The sequence below is a fragment of the Athene noctua genome, chromosome 4, assembly GCF_965140245.1.
Source record: "Athene noctua chromosome 4, bAthNoc1.hap1.1, whole genome shotgun sequence".
NCBI classification, from domain to species: domain Eukaryota; kingdom Metazoa; phylum Chordata; class Aves; order Strigiformes; family Strigidae; genus Athene; species Athene noctua.
Genome location: NC_134040.1, coordinates 73,011,780 through 73,036,057, shown reverse-complemented (window position 1 = coordinate 73,036,057; position 24,278 = coordinate 73,011,780). Strand labels below are relative to the sequence as shown.

The 24,278-nt window shown below is 36.3% G+C and overlaps 1 protein-coding gene across 2 annotated transcripts in view; it reads left to right on the top strand.

The window, feature by feature from the left end:
- Nucleotides 1-21,447, top strand: part of SH3RF1 (SH3 domain containing ring finger 1) — an 86,722-nt gene extending 65,275 nt beyond the window's left edge. For both annotated transcript variants that reach the window (XM_074905738.1, XM_074905739.1), the window contains exons 7-12: nt 4,645-4,799; nt 7,184-7,354; nt 7,517-7,776; nt 11,243-11,601; nt 13,445-13,779; nt 20,304-21,447. In XM_074905738.1, the coding sequence (XP_074761839.1) occupies nt 4,645-4,799; nt 7,184-7,354; nt 7,517-7,776; nt 11,243-11,601; nt 13,445-13,779; nt 20,304-20,472 (1,449 nt within the window). In that variant the 3' untranslated portion in view covers nt 20,473-21,447. The remainder of the gene's footprint in view (nt 1-4,644; nt 4,800-7,183; nt 7,355-7,516; nt 7,777-11,242; nt 11,602-13,444; nt 13,780-20,303) is intronic.
- The last annotated feature ends 2,831 nt before the right edge of the window (nt 21,448-24,278 follow it).

Genomic DNA, 24,278 nt, shown 5'->3' with positions numbered 1-24,278 from the left:
AAGCTTCTCCCTTTAGCTTTTTTCTTCATTTCTTAATACTAAGCAAATGACAAGGGAGTTGGCTTGTAACAGGGAAGAGTTTCTCTTCAGCATGAAGATAGTTCAATTGGATCTTCCACCTGTCAATTGTTTCAGTGTTTATAACACTATTTAAAGTTACTGATTTTTCTTTGAGTTGTATGTACAACTTCTTTTACTTCACGTCGAACTCAGATTAAGGGAGAAAGAAGAAAGCAAAGAGGATGAGTGTGATTCCCCATCAGTGAAGAAGAGAAAGATACATTCCTTTACAGTAATCCTGAATTATGTATCTTTGCTACATTTATCTGTCCTGAATCTAGAAACAAAAAAAGTTAGTGTCTTCTCTTTTGTAAGAAAGATGGCTTTTTTGTTGTTAAGAGGAGATATTTTGAGCTGTCTTCTTGGGTAACAAGTTTCTCTAAAACAGCTGAGATTCATTCCTAGCCCAAAGGAGCCTGTGAGTCTTTTATCTGTGTGCATGTATAGGATCACATCTTAGTTTGTTATTTTGGGAGATGTTATGGTGGTTCAAAAAATGCTAATTGTTTTAATTTTATTTTTTCTGTAATAATCTTTTGTAGATGGTATTTGATACCAAATGTTGCATGAAGTAATTTACAAATTTACAGCCAAAATTGGCACAAATAAGGTGTACGAATGAGACCGCTTTTGTCGAGTGACTGTATACTATCTGCTGCTTGTATCTCTTAAGCAAAGTTTAAGTTGTGTTCAGAAAACCTGTGATAATTTATTTAAAATTTTTATTTTACAGCAGCAGTTCTTTAGACTAATTCTTTAGTCGGCAGCATTAATGCTTGTTTTGTGTTTTGAGGTTTGATTCTTTGAAATTGAAGAAGCTATGAACTGAGTCAAACTTCTCACAGCTGAAACTTTTGTCCGTAGTAATATGACTTATACTGTTCTCTGGGATTTACCACAACTTTGCCCTTCATGGGGGCATTAATTGGTCTTCTCTTCTTGGCCCCTGGCATTTTTGAACCTTGTAGGTGCTTAGAATATTTGAAGTTCTCTATAAACTAGCAGATGTCAAGTTCAATAGCTGTTGGGTGAAAATATGCATGTAGTTATATAAGGCTTATTTACTTGGGAGGAAATTCTTGGATGTAATTTATAAGGTAGTTACCTAATGGAGGAGACGTAGTTGCCATAGATTTTGCTAAAAAAACTTTTAAAGGAAGTATGTGATCTGAACTATGATATGGAAAAAACAGAGACAAAATATACCACAGCAAAATTAAGAGTTAAATTCAAAAGCAGCAGCAGCAAACCAGAATGTAGCAACAACAGATAACTTACCTTCCTTTCACTCTGTCTTTACACTCTCTTGAGAAACTAACAGTATTTTGGACTGCAGTTGACCATATTGCTACTCCTGCAGATTGAATTTGTTGTCTTTGAAATGGTGTCTTGGTATGTGCACTTAACTAGCAGAAATAGGTGGTCTGTATTTGGATGGCTTACATTCACTTATGTGGTGAAGATTTCAAAACCTAAAAAATCCCTGTTTTTTTCTGGTCCTGTTCTCTTGCCCACGCACAAAACAAATTGCCCATCTAATTGTTAAAGTATGTAAGGTAGTCTGAATTATTATTAATGAGACACGAGCTGTGAGGGTTATAGTATACTGATGACATTTAACTCTCTTTCATGTAGTTCCAGCTGATTCAATAGTGTAAGTCAGTCAGGAGGAGGTTTAAATAAGAACTGTCTGCGTTTTAAGCAAGAAAAATTCAAATCAACTTTTGTTGGGAAGAGGAAGAAGCTGAAAGAAACTATGAGGTTTTGTATGCGAGGCCTGTTCTTGATAAACATATATTTATAGTTTAGGAATTTTGTTAAACATGAGCCTTAATTTGTTATCCCTCAGGGGATTTTGCTAGTCATATTTTTTTCCTAGACCTTGTGGGAGCAAAGGCAGTTAATGAATTTTTTTTTTCCCCACTGCTGTGCCTTTTGTTATTCTTTGGGTGAGCTAGTTACTGATCTTCACTTGACTGTTATGAGTATGCAACCTAACTATATGTAAATTTAGTAGATTTACATAAATTTACTATATGTAAGTTCTAGAGCATGAGTATAGGTACGATTTGAAGTTTTTACAGAAATTAAGTATCAAATTACGTAATGTTTCATCTTGCAATTAAAAAAAAATCATGTATCACTTATTTGCTGTTACATATTCTTGAAAGTACCCTTGTTGTCTGAAAAGTAGTTGCAGAAACTTATATTTTTCCCCCCTCAACTACCTAAAAAGAAAATAGTCTTTAATTATTTTGACAAGCATAGAGTATTAAATAGCGTGGAGTTTGCACATATTGGCTTACAGAATGTTGACTATGGGAACCATCAAAACTAGCTTGTGCTCTGGAGGTAGGCATGCTTCTCAATAGCTGGAAAAATGGTTACATGCCAGAAAACTTCTTGAAAAGTTAGCTAGGAGTATTTGGATCTATTTTATCAAGTTGTAGCAGTGCAAGCTGAGGAGTGTTAGTCCTCTAAGGCCTATCAGGTAGTTTATTTAGATTTCTTAGTACTTGCCAAGTCGTTAAGAGTTTAATTGGTCTGTGGCTCACTGCAGGTTTCATTACCATAGTAATAGACACAGGGAGGGGAGCAGAACCTGAATAAAGCAGTATAAAATAGAGCTGGGAAAGTGCTTTTATTGCGGCTAAAAATTCAATGTATATTGTGTGTTCAAATGAATAAAATACAACGCCCAGCATTTATATCTTTAGAGATTCATGAACTGTGGAATCGTGACAACCTTGATATTGTGCATGAATAGGTTTAATTTTAAAATCCAGCTAATCATCTCCTAATGTGGATTTACAGGTTCTATCATGTATAAAGGAATCTAGATGCCTAAAAAAAAGGTTTAAATTTATATTCAGTAGACAGGTTGTCTAAAAGTTAGTTGCTCATGTCCAGCTTGAATTCAGTTGTTTGTTGAAGCTGACTGAGAGGGGGAAATAACTTCTGCTATAAAGCATCTGATGGAGAAATGTTATTTCAGTATGAATTATCAAAATATTTTAAAAAGATTGCTGGATGGATGGGGATCTAGAATGTGAAGCAAATGCAGTTGCTGTTGTAAATAACTGTTAGTATCAAAACTCAAAATAATGTTTCTTCAGCAGGTCACGTCTGCTTTGTGTTGGATACAGGAGGCCTGCTCGGTCTTAAGAAATTGTTAATGTACAACAGAAAAAAAGCTTTAAATAAAATAAGGATATTTCACAATATATCATACAATTTATATCATAAGAATTTTGACTGAAAAACTATGAGTTAATCAGTTTTCTTTAGATTTGAAAGCTTTTAATCATGTAGTTCTTTACTGTGTCTTGACAGCATAAGACTAGTTCAGAGAGCTTTTTATTAACACTTTCACCAAATGTAGCCAGGTAATACACACTGTAGAACTAAAACTTATTTTCTTTACAGATTTTTGCTTAGAAAAATAAAAATACCCACCCTTTAGAAGCAGGCTGTTTGAGGAGAATTAAAATCACTTTCAATTACATATTTTCCAAACTGATAATGTAATGCTGTGTATTTATACGCTGATGTACTGGAAAAGCCAGGCAGTACTTCAGGACATTTTGTTAATGTATGTTTTTGTTGATTTGTATTTTTGTTACATGGTTTTTAAACCTGAAGTGGTATGGTTTAGAGTTTTGTTTCAGTATTAAGGGACTGTGTTAAGTTGAAGATCATGACTGAAATTAATTCAATCTTACGTTTTCAAATGTTGGAGGTATTTTATTACTCTTTTTGTGTGTGTTATAACACAAATAATTATTTTTGGAAGGGGGGCAAGGAAAAGTTCTCCTTTTGTGAGAGACTTTTCCCAGGAGTGTCAGTACACCAGGTCCTCAAGAAATGTCTGAGGCTTTAGAGAGCAGAAGGTAACAATTGTGCCATTGATTCTCAAAAGGCATAGAAGCCTGTAGGCAGGACCCCCATTATGATGTGCCTGTAAAGGAACTGTGCCTTTTTACTGGGGTGTTTGTTAAAGATTACAAATCTTGATAATACTGAATTTCAAAAGCTAACTCTTTAAACTCGAAGAATAAGAGAAAATGGTAACAATAGCTCAGCGACTATGGTCTCATATTGTGTTCGCTTTTGTAACCCACACATCAAAAGAAAATTTCCCCCAGAAGGGGTGGGTTTGGGTGCACTGCTGCTGAATTGTGTATTATGTTTCAGCTTCAGGTTACAAAAACAATCATGTTTTGAAGTACAGTCAGCAGGAGGATGCAGTATCTACCTCCTGGAAGGCTTCTGTATTTTTGTTGTGTCCTATTCTAAAGACGTTATAATTAGAAACAATCCTGTAAGTTTTTCCTGTGCTGAGAAATTGCTTGTCATTTGCTTAATTAGCTGCCAAGACATCCCGATTTTAAACTGGAAAAAGAGAAATACAGACAAGCCTAATTCTCCAGTTACATTGTACCAGTAGGTAAAGGAAGACTGAAATTGGCTGGTTTCTTTCTATTTCCTTAGAATATCATACTTTTTTTTTTTTTTTCAGCCAAATCAACTCATCAAACAATATTGATCATATGTTGCTATTTTTTTTTGTTCTCATAAAATCAGAATATGAATCCCCCACTTCCGCCACCACCTCTCTTGTCTGCTGCAATCATTGCATCAGCCTCTTCTGGACCTCAGTCTGGAGGTGTAATGCAGAGGCCTACATCAGCATCAACTGACCAAATGGCACATTTACGACCACAAACTCGTCCAAGTGTGTAAGTAAAACTGAAACTTTTTGCCAGTCAGAAAAATGGAACGAGATCAGTAACTTCACATGTGCTTATATCATGCCAGCTGGCAATATTCTGCGAGAATTCCTAGAAAGCCAAGCATACAGCTCAGAACAAAAGCAACAAAACATACATAAAGGTGATATCCCCCAAACAGCCTTCATTCTGAGGGTTATTTATGTCTTAGGTAAATATAATCAGCTTTTGCTGTGTGTAGAAAAGACTCACTTCAAAAAAATAAAGTATTTGTCATGCAGAAGATGAATGGAACCCTTGAGTTAATGATGAAGACTGTATAACTTGCAAGTGGCAAATACTGGAGTGAATTTATTCAGTGTTTTCTGTTACATATGGTTTGAAAAGGCTATTCTTACATGGAATAACTTATGCCAAAACACAGGAAGTGCTGTATTTCATTTAGACTGTTATATTAGTATGTCATTGTCAGACTGCTTGTGTAAGTTGAAATTGAAATTTGACTGAAGATTCTACAGTTCACTTAATTAGTGGGTGACAATTTGGAATGAAGGCAGAAAGCTGTTAGTTAGCATTATGTCTTCACACTTGTAATACAAGCAAATGTGCGTCATCCTTCTGGGTGAAAATATTTTGTATATTAATATGTGCTGCCGACAATAATATTATTGGAAACTTCTTTGTGTGCAGCTTGGAGAATAAGAATGATAAAATTAAAAATAAAATTCAGGAGTGGCTGAACCATCTAATAGGACATGTTTGAATAATGCAAGGACTGCTTTTGTTCCGTGTCTTTATTTTTATCTTCCCACCGGGTTTCCTCCCACTCCAAAAGAGCACCCTTCTTGTATAGCAGGTGCATCTGGATTTGGGCTGTTTCTTTCGTGTCAAGCATTTTAACACTGCTTCTTATGGATTACTGTGCTTAGTGCAGTTAATCAAGTTCCCATCTCATTTATTCCCATCCTCCATCTTAAAAGCGTTCCTCTATATGAGGATACTAATGAAATTTGGAATGATTTAACTAAAAGGGAAGTTAATGAACACCAATTAAAGCACATCAGTTGCTTTCCCATAGAGCTTCAGTCTGTGGCTTTGTAGATCCCCCTAAATCATGTACCAGTGAAGCCTTTTGTTGCCAGTGTCATATGTTGCATTTAAAGTGTATTTGGACTTGCTTTACCAGGTGCCTATATTGCCTTTAAAGCATTTCTGCAGATAATGCAAAGTTTCCCGGATGGACAGTAAGGAACAAAAACATAATGCAAAAAGGAGAATCATCTCGTTAATGTTGTTGTTACTGTGCACAAGGGACAATTTTGATGAAAAAGTTTTGTAAAGTCACTTTTTTACCCTTGGGTTGCAAGGGGTGTGGGAAACACTAGCATTCTAAGAAACTGTGGGTCCTTTTTCAAAAAAAGGAATATTCTACCTATCTACCCTAATTGGCCACTTCTTGTGAAAAGTGTATTCTTGAGAAAATTATTTATTAGAATGCTGTTTCCCATAAGTCTGGGTCCATAATTAAACATTTTTATATAAACCGTTTAAATGGTTTTCTGATGTTCAGAGTGTGGCAGAAAGTAAGAACACCGTAGTGATTAAAACAATATTACTTTTTAATGTGTTAGTAGGAAACTGCAATCTTATTTGAAGACTTCCCTCGGAAGATTCCACCATGCAACTGCAGGAGCTTCAGTTTTATTTTTACTTTTTCTTTTTCTAAGAATACATTTTTAAAAAGAAAAAATGCTGAATGTTTCTGAGCTCACTGTGATTTCAGGTGCACCGTTGTGCATTAATGTTGCTTAGAAGAAAAAAAAAAAGGAAATAAACTTCACAAGCGAATAACTGCTAGTTACCTTACCCATAGACTTCAAGTTCTAGTAACGTATCCTTTCTTTGGCACTGCTGTTGCACAGGGAGATTCCAGTTTTGCAATTTGAAAAGTAGTTTTAATATTGATCTTTATCTCTCAACTAACTGAACTTCTCCATGCTTTCCACCCCTCCAAAGAAAAAAGAAGTTGGCATGTCACAAAGTCTGAGAGGTACTAGAAGCAGCTGTAGGGAGAGAGAAGTGGGATATGCTGGGATCTGTAGTTGATAAACACCTATATAATTAAGTTCACTAAATTAAGAAAATGGACAACCTTATTAGAAGTATTGTACAGGACATTAAAGTGCAGTTAGGAGGATATTCTTAACGGTCATTGTTTCCCTTAATACTGCTGTAACTTCTGCTTTAATATTGTAATAGTATGATGGATCAACTAACACATAATCCTTTGTCATGCCTTCTCATCTCTGAGTGAAATCTGTCTGCCAGAAAATACAAGTGATGTTTTCAGTTGGTTTAGGTTCATCAATTGCATCTACTTCCCTATCTTTTAGGTATATAGCTATATACCCTTACACTCCTCGAAAAGAAGATGAACTGGAACTGCGGAAGGGAGAAATGTTCCTAGTGTTTGAACGCTGTCAAGATGGCTGGTTCAAGGGAACTTCCATGCATACAAGCAAGATTGGTGTTTTTCCTGGAAACTATGTGGCTCCAGTTACAAGGTATATTTTTATACAAGTGTCTAAATAGTTTGTCTAGTTTCAAGTCCAAAATGATTCTGTTCTTGGATTTAATGCTAAAATTGGATAATAGAAGAGCTGCGGATTTTAGTAACTAGGTCATTTTTCAGTTGTGTTTTAGTGTTTTGCTTTTAATTTTGGCAGGACAGTGACAAGTGCATCACAAACAAAAGTTCCCATGTCTACTGCTGGCCAAACGGGACGAGTGGTAACTATGGTCAGCCCTTCCACTGCTAGTGGAACATCTCAGAAGCTCCAGGGGAATGGTGTGGCGGTGAACTCCAGCACAGTACCTACGGCTGTGGTTTCTGCAGCGCATATCCAAACTAGTCCGCAAACCAAGGTCCTTATGCACGTGACAGGACAAATGACAGTCAACCAGGCTCGCAATGCAGTTAGAACAGGTAAAAAAACAAAACAAAGCTTCTTATATGTGTCAGACAAACTTTAGGATCTGTCTGGGCAAGTGCCTGGAGTCAGGGTATATGTAAATAGATGTTAGGGGCTTTTTAAGGCACTTTTAATGTTGTTTTTTAAGGTTGAATGCTTTCTGAAATGACAATATTATCTCTCTGAATGGTTGAATCTTTCATTATTCTCTTCTAAGCAACTGTGTGTATGTACATACTCTGAATGTTGGGAAATTATATGCAAGTATTTGAGGTGGAATTTTTGTATTCCAGCAGTATCTGGTATTGGGACATTCTTTGAGCTTCCCCACTCATATGCAATTCATATAGTAATAAAAGTGGTAAGAACATCTGAGTCATAGCTTATTTTTTTGTGTTAACTGCAAAACAGCTACAGATTGCTCTAATTTAGCATTCACTTGTAAATTATCTCCTAACATCTTTGAAGACCTTTAGTATTCATTCCCTCCTCTTTTTCACATCTCTGGCTCAGGGTTGGTCCTTAGGCGTTCCAGTTTGTTCTCTAACTTTGACTGCAACTTCTTTCAGCTTTGACTCTGAAACACTGAGGCTATACTGGCTTCAAAATCCATACCATCTATGTCATAAAAGTATGTATTTCTGACAGGTATAACTCTGCCTTTATTGTCTGGGGCAGGCCACATCATAGTGAAACATGCCTTCTTGTTATTTAAACCCAGATCCATAAAGACTGATAGTGGTGTTTTTAAGAGTTTTTGTTTACCAAATCCATGCACTGCTTTGTGGATTTGCCAGGCTAGGAAAATACCACACAACTGGAGCCTAATCTGTTCCAGTTGCTCCCAGGGCCTCAAAAGAAAAGAAAAAAAGAATATACTCTATTTCATACTATCCCAACGTTCCTTCTTCCAGGCTTGAATTTGGGGCCTCAGATTTCTTGGCTGAGAGAGTCATGACAAAGGGGTTTTTTAATCATGAGATTTTTATTGGCAGATCAGAAGAGAAAGCAAAAGATGCAAATGGTATTTTCTGTTATTCCCTTAAGGATGATTGTTTCTTATGGTCTCAAGATCTATGAATTAGCTCACTCCCTCTTCAGAGTCATGTATCTCCTAGGGCACCCTGTGCATGTTCAGGTGTCAGCACCAGGTTTGGTTTTGGAGGTAGGATATATACATAGGTCTTCAGATATTTTATTTCCTTAATTGGCCTCATCTTCCTCCAGTCTGATCTTAGACTGGAACAGATGTGATAGTCCTCTGTAACAGCTTTATTCTTTACCTTTAAATAAAACTAACCAGGTGCTATTGGCAGCGGGTAAGAGAAACTAAGCAAAGCATGTGTACTTTCCTGCCTCTCGGGCATAGGTGGTTTCTACTCTAAATCTTTCTTTTGAGCTGTCTAGAAGTTTGCAAGTGACAATACAGAGGAGAAAGCTCCTGTGGGCTCCAGAGGCCTTTCTGTCCCCATCACCGCACTGCTGTCAAGATGAATAAGCTCTTACAGTTCCATTCAGCTGGAAGACATGACAACATACTCCCCACCAACTTTTCAGGTCCAAAATGGAAAAAATCAAAGGGGCTGCACTCTCTTTGCAGAGACCTTAACATTGGATTGTGGTGTAAAGGTGTACTGTTCAGTCACAAATACAGATCTGTCCCCTATAAGGGCATGAGAACTGAAGCAATAATGGTTGCTTTATGTTCAAATGTTACAGAGAACTTTGTAGTCAGCGTCTGAAATGTAATCATCTTAAGCTTTCTATAGCACTTTTTCTGAGTGTTACTCTTCTGATGAGGCTTCGGAGATCAATGCTGCATTTAGCAGGGCTGTTCTTCAGTTTCAGTTTAGCTCAGGACTTCAAGGACCCTTCTTCAAATGATCTTAGTGAGACATTGCTTGTCATCACCCTCACTGAGGGGGTATGCATTCTTTGATTGGGAGGAACTGGAAAGAAAATGTATATTCTGCCTCTTTCATTAAAAGATAAACTATATGAGAATAGGGTGACTTGAAGCATTTTTCCTATGGATTTCATCAGGGATAAGATAAAAAACCCTAGAAAACTATTCCATGCTTGTACTCCATTGATTGCATGTAAGTATAGACATATCTTGAAGAATAGCAGCTACTTGTAAGAAAACTGACTTTGTCTCATGAATAAAAGGTATCATTAATAATTGTTTTTTACCAAAAATCTTGCTGCACTCTCCTTGTCTTCCTTTTAGGAATGTTCATGGTACTCAGTTTAGGAAGGGTTTGCTACAAGGGAAGAGGTTATGTATCAAAAAATAGACATAGCATTAGTGGTGCTTTGTTTTCAAGAAAGAATTTGTGTTTCTTATCATTGGGTATAACACTGTGGGATTGCTATATCAAATATGTGACCTTTGTCAGTCTTCTCTGATAAACTGTTGATGCAATTTAACCAGTTTACCAGGGAAATTTGTAAAGAGCAGAATAAAGAGCAAGTGCTGGAGGCTTGATTCCAGGATATCACTTATAACAAGCCCAAAACTCTGAAAAATCAGGGTGAATTGATACATTTGAGATGGACATGCACCAAGCTAGAGGGATGACCCCTTCTTAGACCTTGAAAGAAAGGCTGTGCAGCACTAGGATGCCGCATTTTGCCTCATATTACTCAGTTGCCTGCAGTTCATACCACCCAGTGGTGCAGAGATACTGAAGCTGTTGAAATGATCCAAAAGCATGTATGATTGACCATGTAACTATAATAGTTATGTTGCTTCTTGAAAAGGATAAATTAGTTCATGCAGAGCTCTGTGCTTTGCAGCTAGACTGCAGCCCAGGTTAGTGTGTTCAGCCCTGTGGTATTCTTCAACTTCCAGTGTAGATGTTCCTTTTATTTCACAGGAGTATGAGTAAATCCACTTCTATATTTAAACATCCCAAGAGACAATAGCTTACCTTTTCAGAGAAACCACTCATAGCAGTAATTGCCACTGTACTTATTGTTTGAAAGACCCACTAAATCTGTTGTGGATTTTGTGAATAGTTTAGGGAAAACAATCCAATTATATTTTTAGCAGCTTCTATAAGGAGTGTTTCTTCCTACTTTGTTTTATGTGCCCTGACAACTACAGAGCATGTTAAAGGAACAAACAAGTTCCAGGCAACATTTAGCTAGCTCTTCCGAACTAAAATGTAATCTTCACTTTGCATCTCTGTCTGTATGTGAGGCATTTTACTTGGCAGCTTGGATTTCTTCACAATAGTTGTAGTCCTGTTATTCTTGTGTTGCATACTGCAAGTTAGGATAGCATATGCTACTTCTTTATTCTGGTGACATAAATTTGATGCTGTGTAAGATACCATTATAGTAATATAAATGGAAGTTACAGAAGTAGGAAGGAAGCTTCTTATGACTGATTAGCTGTAACACAGTGACTGTACTTCACTTTCTGTGTCTTGTGAAAAGATGAACTCTCTCACATTTTATTTTTTTTTGTTCTAGTTGCTGCACACAGTCAAGAAAGACCTACAGCAGCAGTCACACCCATACAAGCACAGAGTCCAACATGCCTTATTCCTGCAGCTGTGATCATTCCCCACCACTCTGTTGCCTCCCAGCAGCTCCAGCCCCAGCTTCCCAATACTGCTGCTTACGTCACAGCTGTGAATGTGAACCGCTCAACCATCCCACTGGCGTGTGCAGCAGCTTCTTTGAATTCTCCTAACATTGCTGCTTCATCTTTGGAGGGAGATATTGGTGGAAGAAGTGTAAACTCTCATCCTGGAGCTCCTGCATCTCCAGAGAGTGCTTTAGCAGCTGGTGGAAATGCTGCTGTCAGTAAAGCAGACAAGGATGGCAAGGTGGGTAGAGAATAAAATAATTCCCTCAAATTCTCCCACTTTTCATCATGCAGACTTTTAAGAGATCCATATTTTTTTCTTAGATTTGCTGAATAGCAGCATTGTAAGGTTTTTAAGACTGAACCTGAAATCCAGGCAGCCATTTTGTGACTACAGCTATGGACAAATTTATTCTTGGCCATACAAGAATAATTTAGGATGGATAAAATACAGAGCAGACCTTGGAGAATGGTTAAAATAGGGTAGCAGTTTCATGCCTTAAGCAGGCAAAACAAAAGGTGAATGGATAAAGCTCAGAAGAACTATTAGAATGACTGTTGGAATTTTAAGTATTTTGTTTACCTGCATTTGGTTTCCTGAATACTTTAGAAAGTTGTATGGTTAGCAAATGTTATCAGTAAGTATCTGTAAACTATTACGCCTGTAATGAAACAAACAAAAACAAACAAACAAAAAAAAGAAACCCCCTACGAACTTGCAGGAAGATAAAAGTTCAGTCTAATAAAGTAAACGTCGTATTTAGTGAAAATCAGTATTCTTTTTAGGTTGTCTTCCTTATTAAGCAGTCACACTGAGCGATTATGAAAAACATCTTAGCAGCAATGTTTATTGGAGAAAGAAAAAAAAAAAAAGCACGTAACTGTCTCTTCTAAATATAGATCAGTAGAGTCTTTAGTGATACTGCTTTCCTTCCTTCTATTTGAAGTATTTTTCCTCTGTGTCTAAACTCATTCTCACTGTCCAGCAAGCTATGTGATAATGTTACATTGCAGGCAGAAACATTCCTCCAACTTTCTAACTGGTTTTGTTTTACAATTGTGATGTAAGAAAGGTTTTTTTCAAGTTTACTACTCTTCACCCACATGCACTCCTTATAGTTTGAAAAGATGCTAACATATTTGGACTATGTTAATTTCTCTGAGTTTCTTTTTTTCTTTCCCCTTTGCTAGACATCAATTCTTTGCTGAAATAACTTTAAGTTATTGAACACTTGGAAGAAGGACAGAGGATTTTTCATTCACAGTTCACCAATTCCACTGCATCCCAAGCTATAACAAAAATCTCACATTGCTCATGCTTTTCTCTTTCTGTGGTTAAATAGCTTATTTTTGTCTCCAGGGTTTACAATCTGGCACCTCTCTTAAGTACTCAATTCACTCAGTCAAAGGGTTGGTGAGAAGATCACTGCCACACCCCTTAAAAAAAAAAGACAAGAAACACAAAAGCTACTTAAATAATTCTCTTCAGGGTAAGTAATAGTCTTCAGGGATTCCTGTCTGGACAAGCAAAAAGAATGTTTACAATTCTCCCCTCTAGGAGAGTAGCAAAACACGATACATTCCCCATGTGGCAAATTTCTGTTAAATCGTGAAGGTCTTCCCTTACTGAGGGAGGATAAATAAGCTTATCTAAACAGCAGCCTCCAGGGCAGACTTTTCTCCCTGCTTGGTTTGAAATGACTCTTTATGCCTTCCTAGAAACATCCATGTTAATGAAATATTTTACTTCTTAGATTCCCACAATGGGAATCTTAACTCCTCACTCATTTTTCTAGACAACCTTTTGGGCCAGTGCCATTGGCTTTTAAGGTAAGTCTTAACTAAGTGAAAGGTCTTAGCTGTTTTATGGTCTAAATGACTTACTGTTTTTCTCTTTAGAATTTTCATAATTATCTTTCTCTCATATAATTTTCATGATTACCGTTTGTAATTTGTACTATCTCAAATATCTCCTCATAATTTACCGAGTCCTCTCTGATCATAATGGCATGTCTCAGAAGGAAGTGTTCAGCTCTTCATAGGAGACTTTTGTTCTAAAATGAAGCACTGCTTTTGGTTTACAGAAAGAAAAAAAAGGTTTGCTGAAACTGCTTTCTGGAGCATCCACTAAACGCAAGCCCCGATTATCACCTCCAGCATCACCAACGCTGGAGGCTGAGCAAGCAGCTGCAGAGTTAGCCCTGCAAGGTGCGGTTGGGCCAGAGCTTCCATCAGCAGGCGGTCACAGCAAAGCTGGACCCTGTCCCGCCGACAGTGAGGTCTCTGGGCTGGCACAGGAGACACTGCATCGGAAAACAAGTTCCCTGGATTCCTCTATTCCAATAGCACCACCCCCTCGGCAGCCTTGCTCATCCCTGGGTCCGGTCCTGAATGAATCCAGGCCTCTTGTCTGTGAAAGGTAAATGATCCTATGCAGCTAGACTCGGGCAAACCAAGGAAAAAATCCACTCTCACACTTGCAGAGTATATTAGAACTGCTTCAAAATGCTGAGATTTTATAGTAAGTTGAAACTTACTTTTTTAACAGTGCTTTTATGCTTATCAACCAACACTCATATGTTTGTTTGCTTACTTTTCTGTTACTTTGAGGCTTTGGAATGAATAGACACTCAAATACAGTGATCACAGGTTTGGTATGAGAGCTGAGGTAGATAAAATAGGCCTCCTGTTTTGCAGAACATGAACACATTATATTCTTGCATTTACAAATACCAGGTTAGTCCTTCAAGATTTTTAGCAGTGCATAACTGCCAACCTAAATATATGGTGAATGAGATCCTTTTCTATTAGTAGGTTTAATATGTGATTTCTTGAGCTGTTGCAAAGATAATTTACTACCCAAATACCCCATTACTGTGCATTCCACATAGCAAGCTCTAGGGCAGCCTCTGTGTCCTGGCAAGTGAGCCTGAAAAACAAATAGTTGTTTGGAGTCTGAAACTGCTGGGCAGTTGCTTTGAAGTTCTGTCAGTTTTCTTCTGTGTCCACCTATTATTTTCAAATTTTCAGGTCCTCAGTAGGTTGCATGGACTGTGAAGGAAGTGGCAGTTTTATAACCACTGTCTCTTTTTGTTATTCCTGGTAGTAGACAAGCAATATGAAGACTGTCACAGAAAAAAATAGTTGAGTTGCAATGTTAACAGCTTTAGGACTGAACAGATTCATGCTGACTGTTGTAGACTTTGTTCTGATACTGTTAATTCATGGTGTGTGGAAATAACCATTGTATTTCCAGAGGCCCATTGATCTTAAGCTATGTCCATGTATTAAGAGCCAGAGAGTACGTAAGTTTCTACTTTGCCTTTTATTTTACTTCTGTCATATTTTTTATATTTAATATTTTTAAAAAATATTATTACTGTTTCTATACAGTTTCTTTGCAGGAAATTTCTGTTGTGTACTGAATTTCTGTAGGTTTAGAGTTACGGAAGTAGATTTACACTTACAGATGGAAAATAAAGCCTGAAAGACTTTTCTTTAAGAATAACATAATTTATTTTCACATTATCATAATCTGTTTGGCACACTAACGTGTTTTTATGCTTTGAATGTGAAAATAATATCAAATTCATTCTGGCATGACTAGTGGGTATTTGGCTGAAGCTATTTGCATCCTCACAAAAAGTACTGTTTTCACTTCCATGATGGAAATTTTTTTTTCTCAAAACTAAGAGAATGATGTTGTATGTTTTTACTGACCTGGAAATAATATGTGCTCTAATTTTCTTTTGAATATATCTCTGTATCCTTACTAAAGTAATAATTATATTTAAGTGATAATTGCTACCAGAGAAGTGCTACCACAAGATCATTCTCCCTGGTAGTCATGCAGAATTTTGGTCAGTGTATTTAAACAGAATTTTTTCTGGGTTGCCTTTGTCCTTTTCAGGGCAATGTTAATGTTTTTCCTGTTGATATGCTTGTCATGTTTACATTTTCTTAGGCCAAATCGCTTAAAATGTGTTGTTTAATAATACATGTTACTTTGTACTCAATATCTTCAAAATAATTTATAAGCATTGTTTAATCTTCATTAGTCTGGAAGAAGGGGTAGGTAAGAAACATACTGATGATGCAGTGGTATCTTCTGTGAAAATTTGGGCTTGAGGAGGGAAATATTCATGAGGGTAAGCTCAACAGGAAGCTGAAGAACAGAAATCTCCTGCTAATACTGTTCTGCTCATATATATTACAATTCCAATCACAGGGTACAATCTGACTGGAAAAAGATACAGTACTCTTTCTATTTTGACTCTGGCTTTGCAGTATAATTATTAGTGTTCAAGTTTTATTTTCAAAGGTGACTAGAGGATTTAGGAGTCAGGTTCTGCATGAATTAGGAGTGAGAGTAGCTGGCTCAACTCCAGAAAGCACTAGAAAATGTTCCTCTTCTGGATACAGAGTTTTCCCCAAACTCCTTGCTTCCTTTACGATGCAATAACAACTTTTTACTCTAATTCCACTGTTTCTCCATTCACTAGAATTGCACATTGTCCTAGAGTGTCTTTCCTGTATGTTCTACAGAAAACTGGAAGTAAAAATTGTGAACTTGTTTCCAATCATACAGAATAAATGGATGAGCATTTGATTTATTTGATAGCAAACAAGCTCTTTGTGACATGGATTTGCAGATGGATACTTAATACTAGTGGCCTTTTCTCTAAAGGAAGGGAAGATGATGGCATTCTCTTCTCTCTTAGTATTTCAGGTATTCTCTGTAGTTCCCGTTCCTGTATTCACTCTTCTGTGAATTACGTTGGTTGCTCACTGCGGTCCATGATCTTTCGTGTATTCCTTGTACAGAAAGAGCAGAGAAGTCAAACAGAAATTTCAGCCAAACCTTGCTTCTAATTTGGAGAATTCCTGGTCATTTTTTCTGATTTTTCCAGCCAAGACACAGGTTGTCTTGGGTGTTGTGCTTTCTTGTATTGATGCAGTGCAGACAAGGCCAAGGATCACTGACTGTCTTTCCATTAGAAAGCTAGACCCAGCTCCCCGCAGTTGTCAGAGGGAGCCATGTTATGCTATGGATGCACAGTAATTTGGTTATCGGAGGGATTTAATTTTTCCTATGACAAGAGGTAGAAGAATATTTCAAGCTCTTTTCATGAACTTTCTCTTTTAAAGGGGAAACATTGATTAAGTAGCCTTAAGTTTTACAGTAAATATACGGCACTGTAATGATAAATTTCCCAGCACCCCACAGTGGCATTAAAAGACCTGAAGTTGAACCTAAATACACATCACTGCATATCCTAAACTATAATATGAATCTTTCATCCAGTTACAGTGAAGGACAGCAGTAATTTTCTTCTGTGATTAAAGTGCCCCTAAGTCATTTTATTCACCACAAAATGACTGGTGTAACATCTGCTTCCACTGAGCATGCCAGTGGCTTTAGAGAGCAGGAGGTTTTATCACATCTGGCAGCATTGAATGATGTTAAATGCTGAGAATCAGTCTGCCCTGCATGGGTGTTGATTATCTGTAGGAGTCAAGGCACCTACTCAGCTGACAGGAGAGCTGCACAACAGCAGGGCATAGGTGAGCTGAAAAGTAAAAATTCAAAGTGCAAGAAAAAGAAACTAAAGCAAGAAGTTGAATAAGTATGAATTTAACTTGTGTAATAATAGTAATTCTAACTTTCTGTGTTTTCCTCAGCTAATATTTTCTGCATGTGAGAAAATATTTTTATCCACTTGGTGATCAGGAAAACCACAGATAATTGTCCAAAAATCAACTACAAATAGCTGGGAAGAAAAGCAGTATTTTGTGTCTAGTGAAACAGAAGCAATGAAGAAAGAGAAAAACACCTGAAAGATACAATCTTTTTCATGTTACTGAAAAATGTGAGAAATGCCAATATTAAAAATGAAAAGTAGAATGGAGAAATGTAAAGACAGACCACTGCCACCATCACCCTCCTCAAAAAAAACCCCAAACCAAACAAAACCCAAATATACAGTGCAAGAGCACTGTGGGATACAGCCAGACACATTAGGAATATCAAGAAAGAACTGATGGCAAATATAGTGGCTGCTTCTGGGAAGCTGAAGTACTTTTCTTACAATATTAATATTTTATCACTAGCTGATTATAAAGAATTAGGATAATATTTTGAAAAAGAATGAAAAATAGCGTAAGACGGTCAAAGAAAATAGAAGAAAATATATATTCTGCATCTTAGGTCTGTGTAAAATAGATTAGATCCCCACAAAGGATCTGCAAATTTCACCTTCAGACATTGAAAACATTTGCAAAGACTGAATAGGGAGATAAACAAGGAAGTATTTGGGAAGAGTCAAGTGTGGGAATGAACATGTTTTTCCAAAACATAGGCCACGCTTAGTAAATGTCATTATTTTTCTCCAGGGACCTGGCAATGAACTTTTGAGCTGAAGCATAAGCTTTTTACTCTGCATGCAATTGACAGTTTTGGCAGTATGTTGTAGATGATGGAAAAATAGTAGGTGATGGAAAAATAGTTTTTGTTCCATTGCTGATCAAAGGTGATCTGAGTAGACAGCTGTATGAATGTGTGATGAGTCTGGATTTGATCACCTCTTATTTGGGCAAATAGAATTTGTAAAATGTGGCATAAAATTTGATGGCTTGTCATAAGAAAAGAAGATAAGATTTAAAGGTGCAAAGCCTGATGGGTTCTTTCTCATTAAACATTGAAAAATACAGTAAAATAGCATTTTAACACCAGGGGTATTATGCTTTGTTTTAGAAATTAGATTAAAAGATTGATATCAAAGTAGTTGGGCAGCTAAAAGTTAATGAGAAGTACTAAGTTACTGCAGGGCTGAGGGAGTTCAAAACTGTACAGAAAGCTGAAGAGAACAGTGTTTCTGCACAAATCAGTGATCCTTGAGGGAGAGCAAAGAGAAGATGGGTTTTTGCAAAGATGTTGGTTTTAACACTCCACAGGTAGCAGCAGAAGCTAGGGAAAGAACAGACTAGTTATCAGTTCAGGAGAGCAGAGAGGTTACTGACGGACAGCATTAGAAACTGAAACCAAGTGGTTTTCAAGTCAAATGTTTACAGGGCCGAACTTGACAGAATGCGAGTTAAGGCAGGATACCTTCTTGAAACCCATTTTTTAACGGGCTTTCTTTTGGCTAAAACTAGTGGCTTATATGTGTGTTATGTAGCGTGCTGGTTAATTTTCAGCCAGAAAGCAAGCTCTTTATTACAACAGCAGTTCTTCATAGCTTTATTGTGGTTCTTTATCCTTTTACTACCTTGTCCTGCCAGAGTACAAGCTATTGTTTTATCTCAAGTAGTTTACAGTCTTAATTAAACTTACAGTTTATGTTTGCTCCTTATGTCATAAGTCAGCATTAAAACCCAAGTTGCCCACAGCAGAAGATCGTGCAGGCATCTGCTATGCTGCCTAGGTTGGGTGAGGAGCGTTCTGAAGTTGTACACTAATAAATCTTGTAATTGGCTTGTTAACTTCTGTGAAGCATGAATCTAAGAATTCCAGTGCTCTGAAATCTGTGGATTGTCATGACTGAAACAAAGTCATAGCTTACAAGTCACTAATAAATAACATTTGAGAACTGATCAAGTTCTAATATGATTTGCTATACATAGATTTTCTAAGAGACTTTAATTATTTACACAGTGCTGCTACTCTTTTCTGAGTACTTTTAACTATATGGGGAGACTTAATTTTTGTTTTACATGTTCTTAAGCAAAATGTACTACTATAATATAGTATCTCCATTTCAGTATTACAGAATTAACTTGTATTATTACGTGTGTTGAGTTATAGTTGGTATTCCGTCTTTTACTAGAAGTATAAAATATGCAGAAAACGTGCAAAAAATGTGCAACAGTGAAAATTTACTAAGATTAAGTTAAATTAACAAAGATTATTAAGATAATTATGTTAATCTATTAATTAATACATAACCTTCATGAATGCAAAGCGTTCTGCTTTTAACTGAAAATCAGATTTTCTCCAACAGATCTCCCAGCACTGCACTTAAGGCTCTTAACCTTAGAAGCTTTTGAATTTTACAGTCAGCCATGGATCCTATTTGATTTCAACATCCCGACATTATGGGTTGTGTAACTAGAAACTGAGTTATAACATCTGCCAGAAAACTTGATAAAGAAGCTGATGCAATTGTCTGCAGAGCTGTGACACTTTAGGTTGATGTGAACTCAAACCATGGTAGAAGAGATTGATTGGTGTTATGCACGTTTAAAAACAGAGAAGAGTGTAGCCTCTTTTTAATGCGCTTTTATTTGAAAAATGATGTTACTGTGAAAAACTGAAAAAAATACACTTTTATCAGGTGCTTAAAAATTGAGTTGAACACTTTAAAAATGTTTACTTTCAATATAGTAGTACACAAATTGTGCATGTGTCCAAATACAATGCCATGCATTCTATCCTGAAAAGTTTCTAAGATAAACAAAAATAATTTAGAACAACAATGCAAATTAATATTTTTTTTTAATTTCTGCTCATTGTTCTGTGCCTTTCCTTAAGAGCGTACCCTGGGATAATATCATATTAAACATACATTTGTAAAATTATGCCCAGTTACTGCTGTGACTGCTTTGATTATTGCTGATGCAGGCTGACTGGAATGCAAATTTTTATCCAAAAATATGTTTACAGTTTTCTTCTGTTACTTAACCATTGTATGTATTTTTACAGGAATCTTTGTGAAAAAAAACTTGATAGGAGATGCTTGCATTTGACTTAAATTTATTACGTTGCTATTGTTATTTTCTGTTCAGGATGGACTTAAGTTATTATGTACTCTGCAAACAGTTCAAAGCAGTTTCCTGTTTTCATAAGTTTTAACAGGCACAGGAATATTTTTAAAAGCAATGGTTTAAAAAATACCCCAACAAAGCCAACCTAAACGAAGGTGTTTTTTTTTTCTAATTACACAGGTACAGGGTTGTGGTATCCTATCCTCCACAGAGCGAAGCAGAACTTGAACTTAAGGAAGGCGACATTGTTTTTGTACACAAAAAACGTGAGGATGGCTGGTTCAAAGGCACTCTGCAACGAAATGGAAAAACTGGCCTTTTCCCCGGCAGCTTTGTAGAGAACATTTGAGAAGATTCATTCCAAGAGCTTCAAATCATACTGTTCTGTAAAATAGCACAAATATTTTACCAGAAAAAGCACAGTCATGAAATATTTTCAAATGACTGTAAACAAAAATCTACATATTTTTACAGTGTCTATAGCACAATTACACCAGCGAACAAAGAAGATGAAGGCATCTGCTGGTTTTATCACTTTGGATTCTTAAGTGTGATGTGTGCCTTGTACTGTCTTGGATTTATTATATAGAGGAACTTTTTTTTCCCCCAAGTATGTTACATAAATGAACAATTGTTTACAAGGCTGTAACTAATTTATTCTTGTTTTTTTTTTAAACTTGAATTTTGTTTAATAGCTAAAATTCTTGTGACTATGATTTTAACAAATTATTAATTTATGAAAGAATTACTAAGGGGAAGCTGGATTCTCTCCTTAGGAGCAAGCAATTATATCTGATAAAGAGCCTCCCGTTTATCCTCTGGACATTTTTCCCCTGCTGTGTCTGACAGTGGAGTAAGTCTCTGTTTTATAAATTAATGTTGAGTGGTGGTGATGTGGCGTCAAATAGAATTTGCCAAGTGGGGAAAAAAATGTGTATTTTGTTCTTTGGACAGAGAAAAAAAAAAAGTCAGTGGTGTTCTTGAGTCTAGTTCTACTTCTTCATAAATCACCCCAGTAGAGTAATGTTTCCAGGAGGCAAAGATGTATGTGAACAAGTGAATAAATTTCAACCATCTCAAGGTTAGGATCATCTCAAGGTTAGGAAGGAAGAAATTTAGGAGCGCCAGTAAGAAATTCCCTATACCTTCTGTTTATATAAAAACTTGGCTATTTGAACGAAGCTTAGCTTTGTGTATTTGGCCAGTTCTTTGGGCATCTAGTGCTTAGGATCCAACAAAATTGGAAGGAATGTTACAAGCCCAACACTATCTTGAAAACATCTGTTTGATAAGACTGAATATAAAAATAAAATTATAAGCTGTACTTAATGTCTAAAAATGCCTAAGAAGTGTAATTTGCTGTTTTCTTCTCAAACTGATCTGCATGGCCAAGAGATGTTTTAAAATGTCTGAGCAATAGTGGTGGTAAGTGATGCACTTGTGTTAAAGTAAAAGGCTGTATGAAACACTGTGAAAACTTTACTAACTTCTTAACCATTGCTACTTTGGTATGTTCTGACCTCTTCTTTGTCTTGCATGTGTTACTCAATTCCTGCAGTAATATGACTGTGCATGGTTGGCATTTTCCATTCCAATTTCCTGTTGCTGGGTTATTTTGCTCTGAAAGTTTCCCAAAAGCCACTTGACCAAAACTAGTGAGCAACTCGCCCTCAAGCAGAGGTGTCCGGTGTTTGAATAATTAATAAAATATGTTAATGTTATTGCAGCCGATGGATATAAAGAATGCAGCCTGCAAAAAAAGCATTGTTAGTCTTTCAGGGTTCTGTTTAGAGATTTGACACTGGTGAACACACATGCTACTCAGCTGAACTTGTGGGGTTTTTTATTTTACTGTTTGATTATAGAAATTTAATGGTGATTTTTTTGCAAGACGCTGAGCACTGTCACCTCCAGATAAATCTGATGTAATTTGGCTGTTACTCAGCACTTTACAAAGGGAAGCCAGTAGTGTGATTCAGTGTCGCACAGTACACAGAAACAGTAATGAACAAGTACACAGTGAAATGTTAAATTCTTATAATTTTTTTGAAGTTATACATTGAAAAGTATCAAATGTTAATGACAAGGATTTCTTGTCATATCAGGTAGCATCATGATGGTCTTAAAAACAAGAAAAAAAAAATAGTTGGACATGACAGCATTCCCAAATTAACCATCTCTCTGAAACACTGTATAATTCAGTTTTTGCGTTTTTAAATATTTTTAAATAGTTTACTTGAATATTCATGTAATATATAAAGGTTTTGTGAAATGAATTTTAGTTAGAAGGAAGCTGATATCAGCTTTTGTCAGCATAATTTGGCACTAGTGTGTCATAATCTTATTTTGGAAAATTTAGTGCATTTTATATTAAAGACTACTAAAGGTTAATTTTTTTTCTATCTCTACTCCATATTTTAAACTAAGTGACTAAGGTACCTCTCTTAATAGAATTTCATGGTGTAAAGTCAGTTAAAAATCAGCTGTTAATCCAATAGTTCTTTTAGCTGGAATACATTTTTAATTGATTTTTTTTTTTAAACATTAAGTAAATGTTTGTAAAAAGGGCTTATTACATAGCAGTGCAACCATGACAAAAATGCAGTTTATCATGCCTTTTTTGTGATCTTTTAGGGGTTATTTTTGGTTTTGGCTTGGGATTAATTCAGTGTTGAAACAGAAAAACCCTGTGCATTTGCTTTCTGTAATCCCATAAAAAAATTTTGTAAGGTATTTTATATCTATGTTTGAAGTCCAGTGAATGTTAAGTGTTTGATTTACTATGTTAAACTTCTGATCTTAATAAATATTTTCTTAGCAAACAGCAAAATCAAAATGTGTACACAGACATTAAACGTAAATTACTTGTAAAGAATTTGACAATAAAATTACCAGAACTTAATTTCAGAATTCATAGGAGGATATTTCTGCTCATACAGAAAAAGTCTTCAGATTCCATAATGTTTGAAGTTTGGAATTGTGAATATAATGCAAAAAATGTAGAGAGAAGAGAGGATCTGGCTGATCTTTTCAGTCTCCTTATTTCTGCAGTTAACTTCCGAAGAGGTAGGTAACTTCCATCTCAGTCTGATCATGACTGACTAGTTTGGTCTTGTCAACAGCATATCAGTTGCATAATAGTTATAAAGTGTATTCCCTAGAGGAAGAAGTGTAGTGGATATGCTGTGAGTATACTGAGAGATAGTCCCTAACCCTGAGGATGAAGCATCTACCCAAACTTTCACTGAGGGCAGAAGTGCTTGGTGGGAAGAGACTCGTTTGCCCTGAAGCAGTTCGCTATGCACAGCAGTCAGACAGTAACGGCCTAACTAGGAGATTTTCTTGATGTGAATGCAGTTACGTGTCTACTATATACATGTGGCTGCTGGGAAAATGGTAGAAAGTTAATCCTAAAAGTGTTTGGAAAAATGTTTAGAGACTAAATGCTTCAGATACAGCGAGAGACTCTGCATTAGTTAAGACTGACCAGGACCTAGATTCTGCTAGCAGTGAGTGATTAAGTCCTCTCTGTAAAGAAGGAGCATCTAGTCTAACTTTCCTTATTTTTCCCTATATTTTTCCCTATTATTTTTCCCTGTAATTAAGGGGAGGAGGAAACATGATTTGTAGAAATGCAGAATAGAGAATATAGAAAAGCAGCTTTATTTGTTTTTCAGAACTGTGATCTGACATCAGTGCATCCATAGGAGAAAAGTACACACAAAGATCATGGCTGTGCAGTAGAAGTAAGACTGTTTCTTTGGGTTGTTTTTTTTTCGGTCTTGTAATTATTGAGTAATTCTAATATGTGTTAAACATCTGACTTGCCAAAGGTGCCTGAAATCCTGTTCACCCTCACGTCATTACCTCTGCCTTATAGCAGTAATGACAATTATGATAGTTTTGCATAGGGTTAAAAACATGGCTTCTGAGCATTCTGGCTTTTTTCACAGGGCTGGCAAAATGTTTTAACTGGCTTATTCTTTCCAGTAGCTTTAAGCAAATGTGTTTAAAGGTATATATTGACTTTAATGAAGCACATGAATCCACTTGTCTACTTAAAAGAAATTTGTGTCTGGCATTACTGAAGCTCCTATGGTATATATGTGCACAATAAATAGTGATGCCACTGTTTTTTGTAGGACATGCCAGTGC